Source organism: Jaculus jaculus, chromosome 2 (genome assembly GCF_020740685.1).
Source record: "Jaculus jaculus isolate mJacJac1 chromosome 2, mJacJac1.mat.Y.cur, whole genome shotgun sequence".
Classification (NCBI taxonomy): Eukaryota; Metazoa; Chordata; class Mammalia; order Rodentia; family Dipodidae; genus Jaculus; species Jaculus jaculus.
In genome coordinates, this window is record NC_059103.1 from 56,742,148 (window position 1) to 56,765,643 (window position 23,496).

A 23,496-nucleotide genomic window follows, 5' to 3' on the forward strand; every position below is an offset into this window, starting at 1 on the left:
TGAGCATCTCTGTGTGTCCTTGGTCTTCTGAATGATAAACATTTACTTATATAGGAAACATGTCAAATCTGCTGTTCATAGCATGTGTCCTAAGCATAGTTTATACTTGAAGCCCTGAGGGAAGATTTCCTAATCTTTCCAGAAATTACTCTGAGGACATGGAAGCAAAGTTCATACCTTTATTAAGACTTTAAGTTTATAGTCAGACATTCAATTTGTCTATAGCTTTGGCTATAAGCTGGAAGTATGGAACCCTATAGAACCCTTGGAACCCCTACTTCCAGTTTGCCCTCCAACCACAGAGTAGAAGAGGGTAGATAGAGACAGATGTCCATGGAGGCAGGGATGCATAGAGCCAAGTGTGCACAGTGCCTACTATGAATACAGTGCACAGGGTCAGATATCCACAGCACTGTTTCCATGGAGTCAGGTGTGAACATACAAGGGCCAAGTATATACAGGATCAAGTGTGCATAGAGTCAGGTGTCCTTGGTGCTGACTTTTACCATGGAGCCAGGTTTATACAGGCCAGGTGTGCACAGGGTAGGAATCCCAACAGTCCTGTCTCTATAGCATGTCAAATGAGCATTTTTGAAACTCTGTTTTAAGCATGCTTTTACTTTTTGATCACCTGTTAACCTCTCTTTATAAGATTCCATAATTCCAAGAATATTGAAAGTAGAGAATATCTGAATCAGGCTGTGTCCAGGTAAAGTGTGGGAAGAACCCAAGGTGCTGGCCAAGGCAAGACAGTGCCTCCTTGCTGACTTGCCTGCTGTGCAGTTTTCCAGCCAGACATTAAGCACTTATACCTGTGTCACTCACAGCCAGCAAATGCCTCCTATCTCATACAGGTTTAAGGTAACACAGTAGTTGGGGCTTTTAAAAGAAATCCTGTGTTAAGACTTTTCAGGTGCTTAGCCATGATAGTTCCATGTAAGAACCACAAGGATTGAGCAGGTGGCCAGTGTCTTGCAGTTTTCATTTTCAACTAAGCAATTGTTAGTGTTATTGATTGCTCTATGCTGTAGCAAAATATTGTTCTTTTCATTATTTTTGTCCTATATTGTGCTCCAGCAGGAGTTACGGAGGTAGAAATTGCAAGCTGCGCACAACAGGCATGTTTTGTCAGCTGTGCAGCTACAATTACTGTAAACGGAACCTGAAGAGGTAAAAGTGTTATGCAGCTAGAGATTGGCTCTTATCTTAGGCTTAATGAGTATCTTTACTGATCAAAAATTTTCTTTAAAAATGGAAATTAGTTTTGGGTATCTGTAAACAACATTAAGATGGGGTAGTATACTATGTGAAGAGGCTCGTTCCACAGGCTACATTCAACAGAAGCTACTGCTAAAGAACTATAGTTTGTGATCTGTAGAACTGAAACCTTATATCTCAGCTTCTTAGACCCCAATGAATAATCAGTTCATGGTTTTTCATTGTATCCTAGGTCAGACTATTTATGACTCATAGCTTTAACAAAATCCCTGGACACATGTTGCTCATTCTACTTCCTTCCTAAATAATTCCATAGAAATAAACACTATGAGAAGATATTAACTGGGGCTAGGGAAATGGTTCACTGGGTAAGGGAAGTTACTGATTAAGCACCAACGATAGAGAGGGTCTCTGTCTGTGGGGAGTGGACACAGGAGAATAGCTGGGAATCACTGGTAAGCCAGTCTGACTGGAAATGGCAGCCTTAAGTTCAGTGAGAGCCTCTGTCTCAAAGCAAGAAATGGAAGAACAACACCTGATGTCTTCTTCTGGCCTCCATATGCATGTACTCAGGCTTCAAGTGTATCTCCATGCACATGTGTATATACACACACCACCTACTGTACACACATACGCCAGAACAAAAGTAGCTGTGGAGCTTAATCAGGGAGTACTGAGTGTGTTTGATGGCACCTGGACACAGTCAGGTGGTACAGACTCCTTGATGCTTCGGTCTGAGATAAAGCTCCTATTTTAAATATTGTTAAGCATTGCATTTTTGAATAACTGAAAATTGGAGTGTTTTGTTTATGAAATTATATTCATATTATATGTTGAATAATGCTTAAGTGGCACACAGGTATGAGAAGTTGAAAATAAACCTCTCTCTTGTAAGAGAGCAAGGTGTAGGAAGAACAGAAGGTTCTATTTGCCAGAGCAACACTCCAAAGTGCTGACGGGCATTTCAGCTTCAGTGCCCAGGGGTACTTAATGCAGAGTCCAGGGCACATCCAACATCTATATATTGTGAGTTACAGAGTCCTGGGGACTTATTTTTGAAAAATTGTCCATGCGATTTATACACACAGTGAAGTTCTCCAGTCTATATTAAACATTGTTGGTCATGAAAATATGATTACACAGCTAACAATATCCCACCTGCCCAGCACAAGTTTGAAATGACATGTGGCAGCAGGAAAAAAAATCAAGCTGTGGCATAGAAAGTCTATTAACCTGCATGAAGCAAGGCACTTGCTTTCAGGCTTCAGCCTCCTGATGGTTGATGACAGGGAACCCTAGCCAAAGGGAAGGTCATAGTACAGCACCTGCCTGGTGTGTGGGCAGTGCTAGTGACACAAAAAGCATAGCATGCCATCCCGCTACCCTGGGAGGGAAAAGAGAAGGGTGCAGGGTTCAGAGTCAGCTGACCTCTGTCAGGAAAAATAGCAGTAAAAGTGACCTGTCTGGACTTCCGGTTAAGATGGCGGCGTAGGTACCACGCCAAAGCAGCCTAGAGGGGAAGAAGACCAAAAAAAACTCAGCAAAATACACGCTTTTACTAAAAAGTGAGGTGTATAGGAAATTGAGGCGGCAGCAGAGAAGTAGAAGAGTTATAGGGCATCCAGAGCCCGCACAGGCGGGAAAAGCGGCTCCAGCGGCTCAGGCAGCTCGGCCAAACGCCGCAGCCGCGGCGCAGCAGAAAGCCGCCAGACCAGCTCGAGCCGCAGGAAAAGCCAGGTGCGGGATTTTCCCCTCACACCGCGCTCTCCGCAACTCGGGAAACGTGAGGGGAGAGCGGCAGCGAGCAGCGGAGGAGAAGACGGCGAGGTAGAAGAACACGTGGAACAGCGAGACAACCAGAGCAGCCACAGCTCCCTCCCCTCCCCCACCGCCTGAGCCCAGCTCCAGCGAACACAGCAGCGGCCCGGGACCCGGCCACGCCAACTTGGGCTGACAGCGGGACCCAAGCAGGAGCAGAGTTCGGCAGCAACTTCAGCGGCTCCAGCACCGGTACCAGCGGCCCCAGCAGCAGCGGACCCAGGAGCGGCAGCAGCGGCAGATCCCGCAGCAGCGGCTTCGGGGGGAGCAGCGGCAGTGGTCACGGCAGCGGCAGCTTCAGCAGTGGTGGTGGCTCTGGTGGTGGCAGCTATGGGAGCAGCAGAGGCAGCAGCAGCGGCTCGGTTTGCCCCGTAGGAAAAGCAAGTGCCCAGCTCCTGAAATCAGAACAGCAGCCCGACGACCCAGGCAGCAACTTGAATGAGACCAAAATCACCCAAGGTAACTGGGATTGCACCAGGGAAGGGTCTCACTTGGTCACAAGCTGACTTGGATCCCTCAACAGACCAGAAATCTAAACCTCTTTGTTGATAGAAGATCTGGTCATTATAATAACTACTCTTGCATACATACTCGGGGCTGTTTTTGATTGAATGTGTACAGTGTTTAGTTAAATTTTAGAATCTACCTGTATTTTATTCCACTCAGCGTGCTTGAATACTCCTATAGCAGGGAATCTCAACCCCTAAGAACATCTTTGTAGATACTCTGAGAGTCTTAAGAGCCACACCTAATACCTTAAGATCCTACCCTGAAAATATATTACATCAAATCAATTGATACAGCTAAGAATACACAGCTAGCTAGAAAATCCAAGCATTATCTTAATCCAAGATGCAAAAATATATACATTATAACACAAGAAACACTAAAAAGCAAGATGATATAAATCCACCTAAAAGTATTAATGCATCAGAAATGTCCTCCAGAGAGAAAGAGTTAGAGGAAATGCCTGAGAAAGAGTTCAAAAGAATAATTATAAATATGTTCAAAGAGGTCAAAGAACACATGAAAACAATCAAGGAAGAAATCAAAGAGGAAATCAAAGGAATCAAAGAAGAGGCAGGACACCAATTTAATGAAATAAAGAAGGCAATACAAGACATAAATAGGGAAATAGAAATAATAAAGAAAAAACCAGTCAGAATTACTAGCAATGAAGAACACAGTTAATGAAATAAAAAACTCTGTAGAAAATCTCACCAGTAGGATGGATGAGGGAGAGGACAGAATATCTAAGCTAGAAGATCAGGTGACAGACCTAATGCAGTCCAACAAAGAGAAAGACAAACTTATAGAAAAGTACGAGTGGGAATTTCAAGATATTCGGGACACTATGAAAAGATCCAATATAAGAATTCAGGGCATAGTAGAAGGAGAAGAACTCCACTCCAGAGGCATAGTAGGCATCTTCAACAAAATCATAGAGGAAAATTTCCCCCAAATTGGGAAAGAGGTGCCAATACAGATACAGGAAGCCTTTAGAACCCCAGCCAGACAAAACCCAGAAAGAACCTCTCCTTGCCATATTATAATCAAACTTCCAAACACACACAGCAAAGAAAAAATATTGAAAGCAGTTAGAGAGAAAAATCAAGTTACCTACAAAAGCAAGCCCATCAGGATTACAGCAGATTATTCAACACAAACTTTTAAAGCCAGAAGGGCTTGGAGTGATATATTCCAAGTTCTGAAAGATAACAACTGTCAACCAAGGTTACTTTATCCTGCAAAGTTATCCATTCAAATAGATGGAGAAATAAAGACATTCCATGACAAAAGCAGGTTAAAGGAGTATTTGAAGACAAAACCAGCTCTACAGAAAATACTTGATAGAATCCTCCATGCTGAACAAAAGGAAAAGCACACATATAAGGAACCTAGAAAAAACAAGCTATACTCAAATACCAGTTAACAGAAGAGAGCACAGATAGAACCAGTAACACACACACACACACACACACACACACACACACACACACACAAATGGCAAACATAAATACACACCTTTCAATAATATCTCTTAATATCAACGGTCTCAATGCCCCAACGAAAAGACATAGATTTGCAGACTGGGTTAAAAAGCAGGATCCTACAATTTGTTGTCTCCAAGAAACACACCTTTCTACAAAGGATAGACATTATCTTAGGGTGAAAGGTTGGAAGACGGCGTTTCAAGCAAATGGGCCTAGAAAACAAGCAGGGGTTGCTATCCTAATATCAGACAGGGTAGACTTTAGTCCGACGTTAGTCAAGAAAGATAAGGAAGGTCACTTTATATTGATTAAGGGCACACTCCAACAGGAGGACATTACAATCCTAAACATATATGCACCTAACATGGGGGCTCCCAAATTCGTCAAACAAACACTATTAGAACTAAGGTCACAGATAACACCAAACACGGTGGTGGTGGGTGACTTTAACACCCCACTCTCATCAATTGACAGGTCATCCAGGGAAAGAATAAACAGAGAGGCATCTGGACTAAATGAGGTCATAGAAGGAATGGACCTAACAGATATATACAGGACATTTCATCCAAAGGCTGCAGAATATACATTCTTTTCAGCAGCACATGGAACATTCTCTAAAATAGACCATATAATAGGACACAAAGCAAATCGTAACAAATTCAGGAAAATTGAAATAATTCCTTGCATTCTATCTGACCACAATGGAATTAAACTACAAATCAGTAGCAAGAAAGGCTATAGAGCATACACAAAATCATGGAAACTAAACAATACACTACTAAATGATGAGTGGGTCAATGAAGAAATCAAAAAGGAAATCAAAAAATTTATAGAGTCAAATGATAATGAGAACACAACATACCAAAATCTCTGGGACATAATGAAGGCAGTTCTAAGAGGTAAATTTATAGCCTTAAGTGCCTATATTAAGAAATTAGAAAGGTCGCAAGTAAATGACCTAATGCTTCGCCTTAAAGCCTTGGAAAAAGAAGAACAAGGCAAACCAAAAATTAGTAGACGGGAAGAAATAATAAAGATTAGGGCAGAAATTAATGAAATAGAAACAAAAAGAACAATCCAAAGAATTAATGAAACAAAGAGTTGGTTCTTTGAAAGGATAAACAAGATTGATAAACCCTTAGCAAATCTGACCAAAAGAAAGAGAGAAGAGACACAAATTAATAAAATCAGAGATGAACAAGGCAACATCACAACAGATTCCAGAGAAATTCAAAAAATCATTGGGACATACTACAAAAGCATATACTCCACAAAGTATGAAAATCTGAAAGAAATGGATGATTTCCTTGATCTATATGACCTACCTAAATTAAATCAAAATGAGATTAATCACTTAAATAGACCTATAACAAACATGGAGATCCGAACAGTTATCAATAATCTCCCAACTAAAAAAAGTCCAGGCCCGGATGGATTCACTGCTGAATTTTACCAGACTTTTAAGGAAGAGCTAACACCATTGCTTCTTCAGCTTTTCCAGGAAATAGAAAAAGAAGGAATTCTACCAAACTCCTTCTATGAGGCCAGCATCACCCTGATACCAAAACCAGGCAAAGATAGAACAAAAAAAGAAAATTACAGACCAATCTCCCTCATGAACATAGATGCAAAAATTCTCAACAAAATATTGGCAAACAGAATACAAGAGTATATCAAAAAGATCATTCACCCTGACCAAGTAGGCTTTATCCCAGAGATGCAGGGATGGTTCAACATACGCAAATCTATAAATGTAATACATTACATAAACAGGTTGAAGGACAAAAATCACATGATCATCTCATTAGATGCAGAGAAAGCATTTGACAAAATCCAACATCCCTTCATGATAAAAGTCCTACAGAGACTGGGAATAGAAGGAACATATCTCAATATAATAAAGGCTATTTATGACAAGCCTACAGCCAACATATTACTAAATGGGGAAAAACTGGAAGCTTTTCCACTAAAATCAGGAACAAGACAAGGGTGTCCACTGTCCCCACTTCTATTTAATATAGTTTTGGAAGTCTTAGCCATAGCAATAAGGCAAGAGACACACATAAAAGGGATACAAATTGGAAAGGAAGAAATCAAGTTATCATTATTTGCAGATGACATGATTCTATACATAAAGGACCCTAAAGACTCTACTAGCAAGCTGTTAGAGCTGATCAAAACCTACAGCAATGTAGCAGGATACAAAATAAGTACACAGAAATCAGTAGCCTTCATATATGCTATCAACAAACACACAGAGGATGAAATCAGAGAATCACTTCCATTCACAATTGCATCAAAAAAAAATAAAATACCTTGGAATAAACCTAACCAAGGAAGTAAAGAATCTATACAATGAGAACTTTAAAACACTCAAGCGAGAAATTGCAGAAGACACTAGAAAGTGGAGAAACATCCCTTGTTCCTGGCTTGGAAGAATCAATATCGTGAAAATGGCAATCTTACCTAGAGCAATCTACACATGTAATGCAATCCCTATCAAAATTCCAAAGGCTTTCTTCATGGAAATAGAAAAAACAATCCAAAAATTCATTTGGAATCACAAAAAACCTCGAATATCTAAAACAATACTGAGCAACAAAAAAGAGGCTGGTGGTATCACCATACCTGATTTTAACCTATACTACAGAGCCATAGTAACAAAAACAGCATGGTACTGGCACAAAAACAGACATGTAGATCAGTGGAACAGAATAGAGGACCCAGATGTAAGCCCAAGTAGCTATAGCCACCTGATATTTGATAAAAATGCCAAAAACACTCATTGGAGAAGAGACAGCCTCTTCAGCAAATGGTGTTTTGAAAACTGGATAAATATCTGCAGAAGGATGAAAATAGATTCTTCTCTCTCACCATGCACAAGAATTAAGTCCAAATGGATTAAAGACCTTAACATCAGACCAGAAACTTTGAAACTGCTACAGGAAAAAGTAGGGGAAACCCTTCAACATATTGGTCTTGGCAAAGACTTTCTGAATACAACCCCAATTGCTCAGGCAATAAAACCACAGATTAACCACTGGGACCTAATGAAATTACAAAGATTTTGCACTGCAAAGGACTCAGTGAAAAAAGCAAAGAGGCAACCTACAGAATGGGAAAAAATCTTCGCCAGCTATATATCTGATAGAGGATTAATATCTAGGATATACAAAGAACTCAAAAAGTTAAATAATAAGGAACCAAACAAGCCAATCAAAAAATGGGCTATGGAGCTAAATAGAGAGTTCTCAAAGGAAGAAATACGAATGGCATATAAGCATCTAAAAAATTGTTCTACGTCACTAGTCATCAGGGAAATGCAGATTAAAACTACATTGAGATTCCATCTCACTCCTGTCAGATTGGCCACCATCATGAAAACAAATGATCATAAATGTTGGCAGGGATGTAGAAAAAAAGGAACCCTTCTTCACTGCTGGTGGGAATGCAATCTGGTCCAGCCATTGTGGAAAACAGTGTGGAGGTTCCTAAAACAGCTAGAGATTGATTTACCATATGACCCAGCTATAGCGCTCCTAGGCATATATCCAAAGGACTCATCTCATTTCCTTAGAAGTACATGCTCAACCATGTTTATTGCTGCTCAATTTATAATAACTGGGAAATGGAACCAGCCTAGATGTCCCTCAACAGATGAGTGGATAATGAAGATGTGGTACATTTATACAATGGAGTTCTACTCAGTGGTAAAGAAAAATGAAGTTATGAAATTTGCAGAAAAATGGATGGACCTGGAAAGTATTATACTAAGTCAGGTAACCCAGGCCCAGAAAGCCAAGCGCCATGTTCTCTCTCATATGTGGATCCTAGCTACAGATGACTGGGCTTCTGCGTGAGAATGAAAATACTTAGTAGCAGAGGCCAGTAAGTTGAAAAGGAGACATAAAGGGTGGAGAAAGGAAGGGAGGAGGATACTTAATAGGTTGATATTGTATATATGTAATTACAATGATTGTAATGGGGAGGTAATATGATGGAGAATGGAATTTCAAACGGGAAAGTGTGGGGGTGGGGAGGGAGGGAATTACCATGGGATATATTTTATAATCATGAAAAATGTCAATAAAAATTAAAAAATAAAAATAAAAAAATAAAAGTGACCTGTCTGAGGTGACAGGAGAGAAACAGAAGACTTCATGTGGATTCCCCCAGCCACAGGGAAAAGAAGCTAACTAGCTCACAGCATACCCAGGACAAGCTGCCAAGGGTTCAGGAGCAAATATAGATGCTAGCATTCAGGCTGGATGACTTTGCCATACCCTCATTGTTGGAGTGGAGAAGCAGTTTAATCTGAAGACATCTAGCTGAGGAGGTAGAGCAGTGGCATCTTAGGCACCATATTAGTAATCTTTCTCATTACTGGGACGGAATGCCACTGGAGTCCCTATGCAATCACATCTTCTGATATGATTTACAGGTGTCAGCATTCTCCTTCTGTGTTAGGACAAAGGTCCCACCACAGATTATAGAAGCTATGGTCTCAGGATAAATGGCATGCTTTTGTCAACAAGGCTCTGAGCAACAGGACCAATGCCATTTAATACCCAGGGGCTAGTTCTGCCTGCTGCAGTTGGACACAAGACATTATGGAATTTAGCTTAAAGTTTCAGCAGCAGCAGCAGCACAGTTACAATCTGTGCTTGGCTTTTATGACTAGAAGAAACTAAAATATTTTAGTCAATCCATATGTGCTAAGTGAAGCACATTTTCAACAGTTACTGTTCTCTTCAGCACATTCTTATTTTCACCAGGAAAACTCATTTCTGTATGGCAAGATCATTATCAAAACACAGTGGCTGATTGAGAACAGAACGGGAAGCCCAGCAGGGTCCCTCTGGTGATACTGAGGGATCAAGGCAAGATGATAAATCCAATTATTTTTCCTTCATAATTATTATAATTCAGGCTATTGTGACTTACATTTTGTGTTTGCACCACATTCTGCTCATCTTATCCTTACACAGTTATTATTTCATTCAAGAATCAGCAAGTTGGGATGGGGAAATGGTTCAAGGATTAGGACTGAGTTCTGACTCCAAGCACCCTAGTAAAATGCCATACATGGCAGCATACATTTGCCACTCAGCACTGGGAAGGTAGAGATAGATCCCTGAGCCTTGTTGACTAGCTACAGTAGCCCAATTAATGACCTAGAAGTTCAGTGAGAGACCCTGCCTGAAAGCATAGGAGGATGCCTGAGACCAACCTCTAGCCTCCTCACACAAATATATCACACACATGTGTGTGCATACCCACACATGTGTGCCCTTATATGAACACAGATATACTTGCCCAAGTAAAAAAAAAAACAAAAAAAACAAAAAACCTGCAGGTTGGGGAAGGCCTAGGGATGCTCCTGTCTGCTCAGTGCTTCTGATCCCCAGGAGTCATTCAGAGACTGCCCTTCTTCAGGGAGCCCAGCCCTGCTGTGATCTCTCCACAGAGTTGTCACAATTGCTGGAGCTACTTTGCTGTGTGGTAATCAGGTTCACGAGTGAACCTCCAAGGAAGTAGGTGTCACATCAGAGTTTACCATGAGACATCCCACAGCTCAGATCCATGGCCTACTCAAAATACCCACACATGTATGTATGGACCAGAGAATGAGACATTCTATCATCTCACACCCTGTCCTCTGGTCAGATTGCTGGCCTTCCTTCATCATCAGAGCATTTGTTTGTTCTTCACAGCCCCGAGGACTCATATCAAGTCTTGGGCCCCAGCAGATGGGCCAGGTGTCCTCACCTAAATCAGGTCTCACTGGTGAAGCTCCTGGTTGAGGTTCCCAGTGTACCCCTCAGGGGCAGGTCTTTTCCTGAACACCTGTGGCCAATGGAGAAAGCCCCTTATCTCTCACGTGCTACAGGATGTCACCTAGAGTGGCCATGGACATTCCCACCCTAGAAGGTAAACAATGTGAAAGTAGACTTGTTCTCACTCTACAGTGACTCTAAAATGGGCAGTGCAGACAGACCATCAATCCTGGATAAGGGTGCATGCCCATTCCCCGTAAGTCTCACTCTGGGGACCTTGGCTGTAATCTGAACTCCTCCTTTCTCATCAGAGATGTCTTGTGCTGACAGTTAAGGGGCTTATCTGGCTTTCTGCCCTCTTTACTTGGATTCAAAGTCCTGATCATTTTACTTTTTATCCAATTTGTGGCTGATCCCATAATTCTTTTAACCTTTATTATAAGGACATTAAATGAGTCAATGTTCATCTTCTCTGTTAGACAAATGGCCCTTGCAGTTCCTTTGAAGGAGACTGAAGGCCATGACCTTGAGGAAAATCTGTGGTCATCCCTTTAGGGTCATGAGGAACTGGTGTCCCTCAGGGCAAAAAGGGGAGAGACCTCACATATTTCAAAATGTCTAACAAAGAAACATGAGACCCAGCATTCCTAACATTGGCCTAGAAATTAATCTCTTAATTGCAATTCACTTGCTGTTGGCAGAAACTGCGAAAGAAAGGCTTTTTTTTTTTTTTAAGTCAACAGTACGCAGAAAAGCAACTGTGGCACCAAGTAGATAAACTGTGAGAACATTTCACCTGTGTTCGGAGGCAAAGCTTCTGAGTGCCCTGACGACATGTATGAATGCAAATGAGGTACCTGCCTAAAGATGCAGGCCATCCATGTGGGGTTCCATGCCTGAGGCTGGGAGAATAATAACTGTGTGAGGTGCTCATGCCCATATCTGGGGGTGTCACCTACATGAGGACTTTATTCCTGTGGCTGGAGGAGTTGTATCCATATAAGACTCACATTAAGGTTAGAGAATAACATCTGTGAGGACCTTCAATGAGAGATTGACAGGAACTAGTCAGTCACATTCCTACATGAGATCCATTCATAGAGCTGGGAGAGTCATATTTATGTGGGACGCCAAGCTTAGGGCTAGAAAAGCTGTGAGGTATCCATTCCTAGGGCTGGAAAATCACATCCATGTTGATCTTCCATGAGAGACTGACTGGGGAGTTGTTAGTCTTATTCCTGCATGAGACCTGTTCCTAGAGCTACAAGAGTCGTACATAAGATTTTGGGATGTAGGAGTTATACCCATGTGAAGTATTCATGATCAAGGCTGTAGGAGTCATGCCACATGGGGTGCCTTGTCTGGGGAAAGGGTTCTGTACCTATTTCATATTGAGCAGGAGCTCCAGAGCAGACAACTCACACAGCTCACTGCTTCTCCCTTAAGACCTAGAATAAGATTGCAGTCAGGTTCGCATTGCTGGCAGAAAATACCTGACCAAGAGCAGTTTGTGGGTAAACAGAGTTTAGTTTGGCTTACGGACTTGAGAGGAAGCTCCATGATGTCAGGGCAAAATGGTGACATGAGCAGAGGGTAGACATCACCCCATGGCCAACATAGGTGGACAGCAGCAAGAGCAGAGTGTGCCTAACACCGGCAAAGGTACACTGGAAGTAACATCCATAAGCCTGCCCCCAACAATGCTCTACCTTCAGGAGACATTAATTCCCAAGTTGCCACCAGCTAGGGACCTAGCATTCAGAATACCCAAGTTTATAGAAGACACCTGAATCAAGCCACCACAAAGACTAACAGAATTCTTCTGGCTTAGAATCCAACATCTGAGTCACTGTGAGTTGGAGCAGGTGGAGTACTCTTAAGAATATCTGCACTGTCTCTGACTTCTTTCCTCACTGTAGCCACTAAGGAGTGACTCATTCCCCATTCCCTGGGCTTCATTCTCTTTTGGATCTACAAAAGAGACAGTAAGGTTAATACCACTGGCCAAGGAGAAGACCTGGAATCTATATCCAACTAGAGTGTTATCAACATTGCATTGTGTAGTGTGACTTGGGCCCAGACTTGGTCTTCACTGGCATTTCACATGGGCTTGGCCCCTCTCTTCCCATTGTTTTCACAGTAGTAGCCCTATATCATGGCTGTAAGATTCATTTCCAAATTCCAATTTCTCTACTCCTCTCCCCTTTAGCTTTTCTCCTTTTTGTGCAATATGTTGTTAAATACAGACGAGTTGTAGCAAAGATAATCATCATCATCATCTTTATTTTGATGACAAGAATGCTGCCTCCCTTCTGGACCTTTGAGAAGTTATCTCATGTGTTTTCATCAGTTGAACTGTGTTAGTCTGAATTTTTTGGGACAGCCATCCATAGACCTTCACAGCATACAGCATTCTGACTAATTCTGTGATGAATGACTCCTGTTTATTCTGTGCAGGCTCCATCATCACCTTCCTCGCCCATAGCTGATGAACCAAAGTATGAGAAGCGCTGGCTAGACACCTTGTCAGTTCCTCTGTCTATGGCTCGGATCTCCCGATACAAAGGAGGAATAGAAAAGCTCAGGTGCGTGATCATCAATGGAAGAGGGGAAAACTGGTGGACCCAGCATTGTGCCAACTCCAAAAGTCCATCTGCTGCTTCAGAATCCACTGGTGAATGGTACAATGGGTTGGTGCAGGCAGTCTCTGAAGAGTAACTTTTAGGAAGGAGTAAACCCAAGGGGGAAAGAAGACCAGGCAGTAGAAGTGGCTGATTTCTTACCAGAACTGGTCTCCCCTGGCAAGAACCACTATGAGTGCTCTTAGTTCTTAGAAGACAAAATTCTATTTTCAGCTATAAATATTTATAGAATTAGATTCAAATTCTTGTCCAAATTATAAATGGTCATGGAAATGCCATTTAAACTTAGTGAGTCTCATTTTTGTCATTAATAAAATGAGAAAGTTAGGCCAGTTCCTGTGTTGTATAAAGGCTGGTGATTTTGGAGCCTTGTTAATGAAGTCATTTCAAAATATATCTGTGAAGGCTCATGTATCAGTAGTGCATCTGCTTGAGAAAGCTATGGGAGCCAAGAATGCAGCCTAATTCTCACAGACATCCAAGAGGAGTGAGTCTTTAGAGCTCTTCGCTCCAGTCTTGAGACAGGCCAGGTTAGAGGACAGCACCTTGTCCACAGCTCCAGTCAGCCAGAGAATAAGTATCTTGTTGGTAAATTGAGCCTTTTCCTTTGTGAAATGTGTACAGACATATGATTGTGCCATGTGGTGAGTAGTGTGACCCTGTAGTATATGTTTGCATGGTTCTTTTTTATTAATATGTAATAATTATATATTTTTGGGATACCTTATGATACTTCAAGATTATATACATATACATGCAATATGTGATGTAATTAGGGTAGTTAGTTCAAGATACTTTTTTCTATTAGAGTGATTTTGTGTTTTGACATGAATGTTATAGTTGTGTTTTCTATTTTGTGAAAATGATATAGAATTTTGTGATTATTTTGTGTAGTGTGAAGATTTAATAACATTAATTTTTCTAACCCATAAAATCCAATATCAAGCCATTGATTTGTATCATCTTTACTTTCCTGCAGTTCTTAATTTCTGTCCATATCATCAGGTCTTTCAGTACCTTAGTTAAATTTACTCCTATTTTATTGTTTTATGATGTTATAAATGGGATTCTTAATTTCTTTTTGTGTAGTCTGTTGCTAGTGTTCATAAACACTATTAATTTATATGTGTTAATTTTGTATACACTAGCTGTACTGAATTCACCTGTCAATTCTAACAGGTTATGTGTATGTGAATAGTCTTTCCAGTGTTTTATGTGTTTAAGAACATGTCACCAGCAGGGAAAATTTCATTTCTTCCCTTCCTATTTATATAATTTTCTTCTTTTTTGACCAGTTGTTTTTGTAGTACTTCTAGTACTATGTTGAACAGAGTTAGTGAGAGTGGGCATCCTTGTCTTATTTTCTATCTTTGAGGAAACATTCAGCTTTTCTTCACTGAGTATGATGTTTGCTGTGTTTTTTTTTATAAATGGCCTTGATTATGCTAAGATACATCCTATGTACAATTTGTTGAGAATTTTTTTATCATGAGATGATATTGAATTTTTTTCAGATTTTTCTTCATCCATTGAAGTTGATACAAATTTATCATTCTTTCTCTCAACGTAGAACATCATATTTATGGTTTGGCAGGATTGAGCCATCCTTGCATCTTAAGGACAAACTAAACTATGTTATGATTAATGGTTCTTTTAATACAGTGCTGCATTTATTTTGCTAATGCTCTGCAGGGGATCTTTGGATCTATGCTCATTGTAATATCGTATTCTTTTATTGTGGCTCTTAGCCTGGCTTTAGAGTCAGAAAAAGAATAATGATGGCCTTGTAGAATGACTTTGGAAGTATCTAACATTTTGGAAGAGTTTGAAAAAGGTTACCATTAGTTCCTTTTTATAAACGTTTATAGAACTCAATCGTAATGCCACCATGTCCTAAAACTTTCTTAGATAAGCATCTTCACTGTTTGTTCAGCTACCTAATTGATTCACTAAGATTTTCTATTTCTTCATGACTCAGTCTTGATTGGACATATCTTTCTGAGACTATATCTATTCCTTCCAGCACCTCCAACCAGTTACTATAAAATTGTTCACCCCATGTGATCCTTTGTGTGTCTGTGGAGCAATTACAATGCCTCCTTGTTCATTTCTGATTTTTCTTATCTAAGTCTTTTTTCTTGCTGTTAGTCTGGCTAATTTTTTGTCAATAATAAATGTATTCTATTCTGTTTTTTTAAGAGCTCATCTTATTTAAGAAGAGTCTCTGAAGGTCCATATGGGCTTTAAGGTCACAACAGAGATAGGTACATTGCAGATACAAGTCAAAATTATCCTAGTAAATGCTTTGATCAGTTTTTAATTCATTCCAAATGTTTAACAAAAAAAGCTCCTCTATTTGAAGTATAAGGCAATTATAGCTTTCCAGTGTTTGGTGCTCTTGAGCTTTGGATAGTGGCTCATGACCTGCTGGCCTCAGGGACAGCACCCTGCAAATTGCTCATGTCAGTAGGATAATGAGTCTGCTTGGGATTTAAGGCCGTTGTGAGTGATATCAGTGATGGTCAGGTGTCATGGGCAGTTTTCAAGACTGGAACACTGTGATCATCATCTAGTGAGGTATTTATTCTTGAGGATAGAAGTGGGAAGAGGGAAGAATCAGGCCAGAACTTTCCTAGGGACATGGTATCTTCACATGTCACCTTATGGATGTGTAGGGTGTCTTCATAGTGGGAAAGCATCTTGGTTTTTCTCCTGATTTCCTTTGGTCTGGTTCTATGCTGTCAGTGGAGGATGCCTGTCTACCTGGAAAAGGGAGAAATCATTATCAGTGGATAGCACAGCCTTGCTAGCAGCAGGTAAATGTCATGTTTCTTTCTCAATGCAGTGTATCTTTAAATGTTCCAAAAACCTCATTTTGTAAGTGGAAAGTGGATGGGAAGCAAAGGTGACATTTTACCTGTATTCCTAATACCCACGGTGCTCCAGCTGTGGTGAGCACTTGAATGAACCAGATGTCCTGGGAAAGCCGCGGAGACTAATGGACTCACCTTATCTAGTGACCACTTTTATATAATTCTACTGAGTGCATGTACCTCAGGAGCTGTAATTGGGAGCACAGCAGGATCCCTTCCCAATTCTGAAGACAGAGCAGCAGCTTTCAACAACAGAAGTCCAGAATCATTCTTGGGCAGGGGCTATCACTATTTGCACCTCCATCTACCCCAGCCACCCTACCTTTGTCTGTGTGTCATGTCTACTATTTCTCCCTATCCCCTCTGACTCCTTCTGCACCCAGTGTCAGTTTCTCAAGGTAGAATATTTCCTTTCTATCAATGGAGATTATTATTCTTGGCTGTGAGGGATGAGTACCCTGTGTGCTGATAGATATTGAAACCTCATTTTTTAGACACAAAGATCACTTCTTCTTAACTGAGCAAGATAAACTCATCACAAGGCTTCCATTTGAACTGAATGCTAAGTTGATTCTCCCTTCCTTTGTATGTAGAGATTTAATAGGCTCTCAAGATCTGAAATGAAAATAAATAATATGAAGTTTTAAAGCCAGAAGAATCAAATCACAATAGATGAAAGAAACTTAATATGCCTACCTTCTGAGAGATGCTCCCAGCTGCCCACTCTGCTTACACATCTTTCATCTCGGCTAGCTGCAGAGGCTCCTGACTCACTACTGAGCTCACTGCTACAGGCAAAGTCATTTTATCTTGAACCTTTGTCCTCAGTTTACCAGCCTTTACATGTCTGCAACAAAGCAATGAAACAAAGGGATGGGCTTTTCATAGTTTTAAACCGAATGGACCCAGGCACTGATTCTTATCCAGGGAGATTAATAATATCAGGTCAGGAGGCCCTAGGCTGAGAGAGCACATGGAGAAGATTCTAGAGGCACTGATGGATAATCCCCACATAGAGAGTGTGAAGTGACCTCAGGGCTTGATCAGGCTCCTTGGATACAGTCTGGACCCTTTGGGATGCTATGACAAAGTACCACAGGCTGGGTGTCTGATAACAGCAGCTGTGTGTCTCACATGTGGCATGTGAAATACCACACCAGAGGTGATCCCAAGAGTGATGTCAGGTTCTGATGATGCTCTTCTGGGTTGCTGCCTTTTCATTCTGTCTGCACATGTGGGAACTGCTTGGGGATGGCCCCGTTGGGGTCTTAAGTGTTAAGTTGTTACCCATGGAGATAACATCTTCCCCAGGGATAACCTCCCAGATTCCTCCTCTGCAGAGTTACTTGAATGTGCCTGGTGAGGAGCTAGGAGGAGAGTCCTCGGGTGACAGTGTATGGACACATTCTACTTTGTGTGTATCTTAGATATGGCTGTGTCTAAGAATGTGAAGATTCTACTGGCAGAACAGCTCTTGTGCATAGAAATTTTACCTTTCCTTAGACAAGACCTGCTTCAGAGGTCCTGCAGGTTACTGCACACAAGCAGTGTGATTTTTTTCCTACAGCTTTTCAATCTGTCATAGCAGCCCTGTCCCAGAAGGCGAAGGTAAAGTGACAGAGAATAGTCATACTCCTGGAGCTGTGTCCCACTGTAGCTGGAAGGGTGATACCAAGCCCCAAATAGAGCTAAGTTCAGATGAATTGTGAGGTGGGAAAGAATGGGCTTTGCAAACAGCAGCCTGAGAGGTTCAGTAAAAAGAGCTCTTAGAGAGTCGCTAAGTCCAGCATCTTAACTGTCAGTAGCTGAGGGCTGAAGTAAGAGGACCCTGCTGTGTTTCTGATTATACGTATGTGTGTGGCAAACTGTCCTTTGCTATTTCTGGCTTATGGCTCAGCTTGGAAGAGTGAGAGTCTATATAAGCCTCAATTTCGTCTTCTCAGTAGTAAGACTTCTTCATGGGGTTATTGTGAAGACAAAACCATTACTATGATTGCAGAATTTCCACTGTCCCTCACAGAGGAGGAAGAATAAATGCCAGCTGGTTCTCTTGCTGTTTATTGTAAATGCAATTGTTAATCATGTATATAAAATATCTTTTCTTCTTTCTCCCAGATTTTTAATATTTAAATTTAAATATTGACAACAAAATATAAAGTGAATGAGTGTTGTTTTGTTTGAAAGCTTAAGAATTCTTGGCACATTATTGACCTGTTTGATAATAGAAGAGGATTATGACCCAAGTACATTATATACATGTATAAAAATTGCCAATAAAACTGGAAGTGATAATAAAAAATTGTAGAAATAAGAGGAAAGAGGTATAAAATGTTGTATTCTTGTGCTTTGAACTCTCTTAGGATGTTTTGTTCATTTATTCATTAGGATGTTTTATTCATTTTCTTTTTTGAGACAGGGTTTCATGTAGTCCTGACTTCCCTCAAATTCACTATGTAACCAAGGATGGCCTTGAACTCCTGATTCTCTTGTCTCTGCCTTTCAGTGCTGGGATTGCAGGAATGGACTATCACACACAAAAAGACTCTTTTGCACATTTTTATTTCCATTCTTTTCTGTAACGTACTATCCAAAAAACATCGATCAGGATTGTAGAACAGAATTTAAGCACTACGTGAACTAAGAAATCATTGTAGACTGCTCTCCACCAGATATCTAGATGAAGCAGAAAATACAAATAATGAGAACATTTTTTTTCTCTTGATATATATGCAGAGGCTGGAAATCTTTAGCACTGAGGCTGGGTAAACTGTAGCTACGCCACTCTGTGCCTCAGCAATGGCCATCCCTACATGTGCAGAGCCCCCTTAAACAAGCTGCTTATTTGGTGATGAATATTTAATCCATCAGGAAATACTTCCTGACCACATTTGCTGCTAGAAGTCACAGTGGAACGGAGACTTTCAGTGAGACATATTATAAAATAATAAACTTAAAAATTAGGAAGCCAGTAAGTTATGAAAGCTGAAAGATAAGAAATTTGACTGACATAAACTTATACCCCATCTCTGGTACCAAACTCTGCTCCCACATCCATCCATTGGACTCAACTGGCTTCATAACCTTTTAGAATGTGATTTTATTTTTTATAGAAAGATAATATGTTTCTTTATTCTAAATTTATCACATTTTTAATTTTTTGAGAATAACTTCATACAGTGTATGAAGTAAACTCTTAAAGTGTAGTTTTTGTTCATGAATGTGGGATGCTGATCAAGGGTCAACCACTTGCCTTTGGCAGCCCTAACCTTGTTGCCTAGAAGAACAGTCCTGCTGTCTGTCTGAATGCATGAATATCCTTTTCCATGTAATAACCCTGGCTGCATTTCTAATAAGTGTAGATTTGTTTAATAAAGAGAAACCCTGTCATCTTTGGGTCTTGCATGTTTTAGGGTATTTTTTTGCATAAGTATGTGTATGTGGTATTCATGCATGTTCATATATGTGTGGTTATGCATGTGTGTGTGGTTGTGCATGTGTCCACATGCATGTGGAGGCCAGAGGTTAACATCAGATGCCTTCCCCTATTAGTTCCCATCATTTTTATTGAGACAGGGTCTCTCCCGGAACCCAGAGCACATGGATTTGGCTAGCATAGCCAGCTTGCTTCAATGGGCCTGCCAGTTTCTGCCTTTAAAGCACTGGGATTACAGGTGCTTCCTACCATTCCCAGCCCTTAAATGAATCTTAAGGATCTGAACTTAAGTCCCCATGTTTGCATAGTAAACTTTGGCTGATTGAGCTATCTCCTCAACCCCATGTATGTGCTTATTATGGCCAATGCACTTAACTCAGAATTTGTCCTTAAAAACCAAAAAAATGCACAAAATCTCTTCTAGTAATAATGACATAGCTCTAGGAATAGAGACATATAAAAACCACATTTGTTTTTCTCAGCAGGAACCGAGTGTCTACTCTGTCAGGGATTTTGAGGGTAGGAAAGATTCATGCACAGGAAGAGTAAGGGCTGTGGACTAGGTCATGGGTGACCCTGCGCCCCATAATCTCGAGCATCTCCCCTCCCAAGAACATGGAGCATACAGGTGTGTCTCCAAAAGCATGTTATTGACCATGGCCGAGATTCAGGACATGCCTTGAGGTCCCCACTGCTAAGCTACCTCTGGTCTCCTGTCACACTTCCTGGGGTCATATGTTCATGCAAGATCAATAGTCCTGTGTGAGTATAAGCCTGTGGCTCAGCAGTTTGGGGAAACTAAGGCAGGAATTACAATTAAGATGAGAGTTCAAATGTGGTATGGCAGGTTTCCAATCATCTTTGGTTTCTGTGGAAGTTTGAATGTATGTCCCCCATACACTCAGATTCAGGTGTTTTAGTAAAGCTTGTAACTTGGGTCTCCAGCCACCTGGCTGGAGGAGGTGTCACTGGGGGTGGACCTGAACCCCAGGCCAAAGACATGTAGAGAGAATTGAGCTCAGCAGATATCCTACTTGTTGCTTTTATTTTGGTGATTTCTGGCTGCTGGTAGTTTCTCTCCATGCTTAGATTTATAAATGGAAGCCAGCTTTTTCCATGATAGATGGAATTTCCCCTGGGTCTGTAAGCTTAAAATAAACCCTTTCCTTCCTTAAACTGTGTCTGGTTTGGATGTTCATTTCAGCAATGTGAAGATGCCTACAACAATCTCTTTAATCAGGTTCAATCAGTTTTATTCTCTGAGGCACAAATATACTTTACATAATAATTTTACAAAGCATCAGCAAATCCTGTGAGCATTTTCCCAGTCCTTTGCCCCATAGGAGATCTAGCTGCTGATTCTTACAGGTTGCATCTGAGTTTATATCTCACATGTTGTTGTTGTAGTGGTTCTGAGGAGTGAACCCAGGGCCTTGTGTATATTAGGCAAGTGGTTTCATCCCTGGGCTTCACATGTATTTCTGAAACCTGAATCCTCTGAAGATTAGGAAAATAAACCCTGGTCTCTGGGAGGCTTAATAAGACTGAAGAGTGCAGACTTGGTGTTGGTGGCACAAAGGAGAAATTCATTCTTCATCTGGACATGCTAGATGTTTATCTGTCTCAAGTGAACACTTCATTTGTGCTCTACACACCTCACTAATAATGACTCTTCAATAAACTGCTACATAGAGCATGCTTCCTGAAGGCAAATGGCCCTGTTGGCTAATTTTTAATATAGGATATTTGTATATGTCAGTGGGTGATTAGAAAAATAAAATGAGAACTTTTCTCTAGCCTATGATTACAAATAATACTCCATAGAGAGAATTTTGAAATATGATATGTGAAAAACATTTTGATGTTTCAGATTATGAGAAATATACTTTTCTCCAATTTTTCCTAGTAAAGGCTCTTAACTTCAACCATGGGCATGTTGAACTCATGTACACTCTTCATCCTCCAGAGCAGGGAGACATCAATATAGTAAGCTCTGTTCCTTATAGTTACTATCAAACTATAGCAAGAGACAAAGGCAAGAGATGCAGTGGAATCCCCAAACAAGGCTATAATGATGATTGTTTGACATGATTTGCTGGTGCAGGAATTTTTGGTTAAATGTGGTAAAGTCGAATATATTAGATTGACTATATATTTTAAAACTCTACAACTTATTGAAAACATTGCTTTTTCACTTTGAGTTCTCTTCTTCTGATGTGTATACTTTGAAGGCAGTTAGGGAATCTTTGGTCCTCAAGGTTGGATTTTCTAATGACTGGAATTTCACAGCACAGTATGAGAGGAAGACTGGAAGACTTCAAGATGCTGAGGGCCTGGACTGAAGATTGGATAATATCTGTCTGATATCCTGTCTGAGGCACAGGAGGCTTAGTAAAGACTACCAAAGTGTGTTTACTGATGGCATTTTCACTGACAGATGGTTGTCTCAGGCAGACAGTTCGGTGTGGATGGTGTATCTGGGAAAAAGAGACAGGACAGGAGCCCATGGAGCCACAGCTATGGAAAGCTTGGCTGACAGGAGGCCCAGTGAGAAGGGAGCAGAGGGCTGCAATCATCTGGCCAGTTCCAAGTCCACAGAGCCCAAGTTTCTCAGACTCATTCCTCTTGAGGTCAGACCTATATACCAAATTTGGTGCTTGACATTTCAGTAATTTAAATATGTATTTTCATCTTTACTAGAACACACTTATTTCCCTTAGTGAAGAAAAGAAATTAATTCATCTCCTTCACTATGAAACTCTGTTCCCAAATTTCCTTTTGGAATTAAAACCTTCCTGACTAACTATAGGAAACACTAGAAGGAGTGGGGTTTTCATAAAAACTTATAGTGTCAATTTTTGACTTCTTGATTGGAAAAGAATTTCTAGAGCATGGCTCAGCTTCTCCTTTGGAAACTCAAAGCAACCTGTCACTGCTGATCTTTAAAATTCAATGAGACTCTCAGGAGTATGTTATATTTTAGATGCTCTGAATTTCAGCCCCCACAATGACCTAGAACTTGAGCAAAATTCTGAGGAGCTGAAGCAGATGCCCTGACTAGAGCGGTGAGACCAGGTTCCATCTGTGAGCAGGGGGAGGACGTTGTGGGCAGCCTAAATACTGAGAACACAGAGCCTCAGAAAGACCCCAGAGGATGAGGGCAGTAACCCACACTTGGGTCTGTGTGAACATAGCTTGTTAATATACTTTCATCATAATAAACCAATTAAATATCAGCTTTTTTCATACATTATTAAGTTAAAGCCTATCATCAGGGTTTCTGTCAATAACTCTTTCTTTCCATATGTCATTATTTTATCTTTGTATGATTTTATACATATGTATGTATGTATGTATGTATTTTTTTAAGCAAGGGTATTGTTGTTCAAAACTGCATATGACAGGTTAGCTGGATGGTAAGTTCTGGGAATTCTATCACTCCACAGCTCATCTCACTGTAGGACTGGGATAAAAGAAGCCAGCGTCTGGTTTCACTTTGGTTCTAGGTATCCTATTGCACACCAAGTATTTTTACTCACTGTTGTAAGTACGTTATCATTGCTGGGACTAAACACCTGACCAGAAGAGCTTATGAAACGAAAGGATTTGTTTTGGGCTTGTAGTTTTGAAGGGAAGCATCAACATGGCAGAGGCACTTGGATCACTTCATCACACATCCACAGCACAGAGAGAACAGCAACAACAAGCTGACTCTGTACATCCAGTCTGATAGACTCATTA

At 40.7% G+C, this 23,496-nt stretch overlaps 1 protein-coding gene across 1 annotated transcript in view; it reads left to right on the plus strand.

Moving 5' to 3' along the window:
- Sntg2 (syntrophin gamma 2) overlaps positions 1–23,496 on the plus strand; it is a 248,453-nt gene that overhangs the window by 142,303 nt on the left and 82,654 nt on the right. The window contains exon 9 of the mRNA XM_045143508.1: positions 13,265–13,392. Within this exon, the coding sequence (XP_044999443.1) occupies positions 13,265–13,392 (128 nt within the window). The remainder of the gene's footprint in view (positions 1–13,264; positions 13,393–23,496) is intronic.